Genomic DNA, 4,865 nt, shown 5'->3' on the forward strand with positions numbered 1-4,865 from the left:
AGATTCAAAAACTAAGTAAACGCATTCTTCGTTAACGAAGAAGGAAAAAACTTTATTTTCAAATTTTCATCATTTGCTAAGTTCCCGATCTCAACCAAATATCATGCGACATGTTCAGTAGTCGATTCTTCGACCTCCCCAACAAACTTTGTGACTATCTTTGGAGTTTTTACCCCTCTTGACACTTAAGCCATTTGAACAACTTGGGGAAAAGTAGACATAAAATATAAAACCAACATTCAGACCAACTCGATTCAAGACTTCCTCCACAATTCTGGTGACTTGATAACGTTCACCGCCACAATTAGCACGTAATCTGGACAGAACCTCATCTACATTTTGCCCATGAGGAACTATATAAGGATTCTCTTCATTAACATCAATATTCACATTTTGAAAGCATTTCTGAAACCTTCATTATTTTCTTTGGCATTATGCCCTTCACCCTCATCATAATCAACAATTCGAGCAATTCATTCAACTTGTCTAGCAAGACGTTCAAATTTTGATTCGTGATCAACCATCATCGGATTCAGAATTATGGTGATCTGTTGAGTCAATAAATTGACTAAATCATGATGATTTTCCTCTACCTGTTGCCGATATACTACCATTGAATTAGCAGCATTCGAAGTAGAGCCCACATTATAATCACGAGAATACTCAGAATATTGTTGTGGGTTTTGAGTGTTATTCACTCCACTTGTATTCCCAAAATGAATGGACGAAACGAAACCACCCATTGGTGGGGTATAACCAGGAGGAAGACCATAAGGAGGCCAACCAGCGGTCAGTGGAGGCTGATATGGTGGCAAAGTACCACATGGACGAGTATTACGTCCTACATTTCCAGTGTGAACAGTCGTAACTACTATACTTTCAGTTTCAATTGAACCTTCCAAACGTGAAGTCACGTTCGCTTGTTGCATGGATACTGGTATGCTATCATTGATGGATGAACCACCATTCACATCTGATAACTCATCAGCCATGTGAATGATCTTTCCACTTCGTAATTGCATACACTAACTAACACATGGAAATATCTTTTTGACTCACTTCGATTTTTAAAAACTGTCCTACTGGGCGTGCCAATTTATTTTGTCCATTTTTAGCAAATTGATAGTGGTTCAATATCTAGTGGTTTGGGAGCGAAACCTACTCCTCTATGTAGGTACCAGTTTTCTAAAAGTGCATAAGTGTCTTCGATTAAATGGATATTGGGAATAAAACAAAATAAAATTTGTAAATCAATAAAAGGGAGAAACAAGTTAAAGTTTTCAAAGAGAAAATGTGCTGAAAATAGAAAGATTTGCATTGAAATGAAAAGAAAGCAGTAGAATGCCTTCGACTGAGTCAAAGGACTTTGACATGAAAATTTAAAGATGCAGAAAAGAGTAAAATAGACAAAGAAGATAAAGAATACTCAAAAGATAAATTTACTTGAAATGCAAAGTTTACAAAAGGATATATTAAAAGAATAAAAACATAGAAGGAACCCGACAGAAAAGTTAACTCGATTGCAAACTCAGGAATTCTCTGGGATGTGAGTGTGCTTGAGTGTTTTTCTGAGTTCAAAGTTCTAACCCTTATTCCCTAAGACTTCCTAATATTTATAATCTTCTTTTGGTAATTGACAATCAATTACCATTAATTACAATATCATAGCCTTGAATGCATTCTTCTTGATAATAGTTCCTGCCGCTTGGCTATAAACGTTTCCCGTGATTTTCTCGTGTAATGGGAGCCTTTAACTTCTGCACTACCTTAACTGCCCGATGTCTTCATTCGATTATCATGTTCGAGTACTTTGTTCGATTGAACTTGCCCGATTTGAAAGGCTTTGAAATCGAATCCGCGTCAAGTACCTCCGTCTAATACTTGTACGTGTATCTTTTCAAAAACTGCCTATGTCTTCGACCGCTTTACCCCTTCGGATCATTTGCCTTCATCGAAAATATTTTTTCGATCAACACTAATTAATTTCATTGATATAAAACATAAAACATAAAACTTATACTTCTAAATCTAGGGTTTTTTATTTTAATAAATTAATTAATTATAATGATTACTGAAATAAATAATTTCAAAAATATTTACTGAAATAAATATTTTCTTCTTATCTTGTTTACATTGTAAATGAGATAATTTTGCATGTATTTTGTTTATAGTGTAAACTAGATACTTAGAGTTTTTCAATTCTTATATATTTCGTTTACACTGTAAACGAGATATATATATTTATAAATAATTATATATAATTTTTTAAAATAATAAAAAAATATTAATGATTTAAATTGGACCAAACTCTTATAAATGAAATATTTTAAATAATAGAAAAATACGGACAATTTTAAATAATAAAAAAGATAAGCAATTCATAGAAAAGATGAATAGTCCAACTATCCACCGTTAAGGGTGTGTTTGGCAATCGCGTTTAAGGGTGTATTTGGTATAAAATTGTCAAATATAAATAATGTTGATACAAACTTATTTCTATCCAAAATCAATTTTATAAAATTACTTTTATTCAAATTTCAGTTTGACAAACCACAATCCAAACACACACTAATAGTTTACTTTCCTCACCGTTAAAATAAGTGAAAGTACACATAAGTACACTATTAAACTGTCCATACGATTATCTTTTTTTAACTACCCATTATTAATATTAGGTGAATGCTATGGTGTCTAAAAAGTGGTGCCTATTTACTAAAAAAGTTAAAGGTCAATATTTAATTTAAAAAATATAAAAATAAATTATTTTTAAAAAATCAAAACTTACCACAAAAGATAAATTAAGCAAAAATTAAGCAACAATTGATAGACACCATAGAATTGGTCTTGATATTATTGCTTCTTCCATTGACTTACTTTCATTCATTGACGGTTTTTTATTAGGATTTATATAAAAATTAAAAATTTTATTTGTTGTATGAGAGTACATAAAAAATCTCGTTTATTACATGGAAGTACATAAAAATTTGAAATTTAATTTAAATAAAATTATTCCATAAAAAAATTCAATAGAAATGGATTGATTGGTGGAATGATTTCTATTAATGAATAAGAGTTAATAGTGGGCAGTTTAATATGTGTTTTCAAAGTAAATGTGTTGAGGTGCTGATTTTAAATGGATGGTGTATTTGAATTTTGAAACAAGTACTTATTCCAAAGTAAACGTGTTCCATCTTTCTTATTATTTAAAATCGTTTGTCTTTCTTATTATTTGAAATATTTTATTTAGAAGAGTTTGGACCAATTTAAATCATTAATATTTTTTATTATTTTCAAAAATTATATATAATTATTTATAAATACATATATCTCGTTTACAATGTAAATAAAATATATAAAAATTGAAAAACTACACGTATTTAGTTTACACTATAAACAAGATACATGCAAAATTATCTCGTTTACCGTGTAAATAAAATAAAAAATATTTATTTCGATAAATATTTTTTAAATTATTTATTTCAGTAATTATTATAATTAATTTATTTATTAAAATAAAAATTCTCTAAATCTAAGATGAAATAAACTAATAAATGATGAAAGAGAAAGTCTTAGAGTATCAAACTATAGATGTGAGAGAAAATAAACATTGTTGTATTATTGATTAAAAAATAAAAACTTAATACACCACTAAAAATAATAAACTCCACAAATTCTTCCCTTATAAATAAGCGCAAAATCCTCAATTCTCACCTCCAAACCACATCAAAAAATTACATATTCTCTATTTAAACTAAATTGAGATGGCTTCCAACAAAAATGTTACATCCGTATCTTTTTTCTTTTTCCTCCTCTTTCTATTCACCACCGTGAATTCTACCACCGTGGTGCCTTCATGGCATGCGGCGGGCCAACAATGCCCTATTGATACCCGACAATTAGCGGCGTGCGCCCCAGTGTTGGCCACAGGTCCAAAGGGTAAACCACAGCAGCCATGCTGTCATTTTCTTGCACCCCTGGTTAAGATTGATGCCCTTCTATGTGTTTGCATTGCCCTTAAAGACAACGTTCTCGGCAGCAACCTCGACATTCCACTCTCCGTAAGGATCATTCTTAAGAACTGTAGGCAATGGATCTCTTTGCCGTGCCCTGACGATATTTAAATTTGGTGAATTATATGGTAAAGATATAAGTTTATAAATTTTTCTTTTTATGAATTGAAAAAGAATTGAAAAAAATAGGACCCATATTTTGAATAATAATAAAATAATAAAAAATAACTATAAAAAGAATTTATTTTCTCTCTCTATACCATTTTAATTTATACAGTAGAGTGTGCCTTTAAATTTACATCCATGGTGCATGCACTACGCGGATCTATGAAGTGTCAGTGATCGTCATCATCATCTGCGTGTCTTTTATTCTTTTTTCGCTTTTCTTTTCTTTCATGTTTAACAATATGGATGGTATTAGCTTCCTGCTTATTTGTCATTTTCGTATGCTGGAAAGACTAACACGACTCTGTTGCATTATGACTACTGAGTAATGATCTGTAGTTTATTATATCTATTATATATCTCTAATTTTAAGGTTAAAATGTGTGAGATATCATGAAATTAAATTTTTTTTTTAAAATTAAAGAACTCTTTTTTCTTTTTAATTTTTTCACTTACTCTATTTCTCTTATTTTTTTATTTATTCTATCTCTTTTATATATCATTATCAATAACTAATTACGAATTTGATAATCAAAATATATAACATAATATTCTCTAATTGTATTTAAATTAAATTAAAATTAAAATACTAAAATTAAAATATAGTTATATTATATATTATATTTATATATTACTAACTAATTTAATAACTAAAATGTGTCATATGACACTTTGTTATTAAAATTTAGA

General features: G+C 29.5%; 1 protein-coding gene across 1 annotated transcript; it reads left to right on the forward strand.

Moving 5' to 3' along the window:
* Window positions 1–3,761: 3,761 nt before the first annotated feature.
* LOC107467028 (cortical cell-delineating protein-like) lies at window positions 3,762–4,500 on the forward strand. Its single transcript, XM_016086037.1, has 2 exons — window positions 3,762–4,058; window positions 4,432–4,500. Exons 1-2 carry the CDS (start codon window positions 3,762–3,764, stop codon window positions 4,498–4,500), a joined length of 366 nt encoding a protein of 121 aa, XP_015941523.1.
* The last annotated feature ends 365 nt before the right edge of the window (window positions 4,501–4,865 follow it).

The sequence above is a fragment of the Arachis duranensis genome, chromosome 1, assembly GCF_000817695.3.
Source record: "Arachis duranensis cultivar V14167 chromosome 1, aradu.V14167.gnm2.J7QH, whole genome shotgun sequence".
Taxonomy (NCBI): Eukaryota; Viridiplantae; Streptophyta; class Magnoliopsida; order Fabales; family Fabaceae; genus Arachis; species Arachis duranensis.

Coding starts and splice junctions, on each gene's coding strand:
- LOC107467028 (XM_016086037.1), top strand. CDS start 3,762: ATGGCTTCCAACAAAAATGTTACATCCGTATCTTTTTTCTTTTTCCTC. Junction 4,059..4,431: donor ACCTCGACATTCCACTCTCC/GTAAGGATCATT, acceptor GGATGGTATTAG/CTTCCTGCTTATTTGTCATT.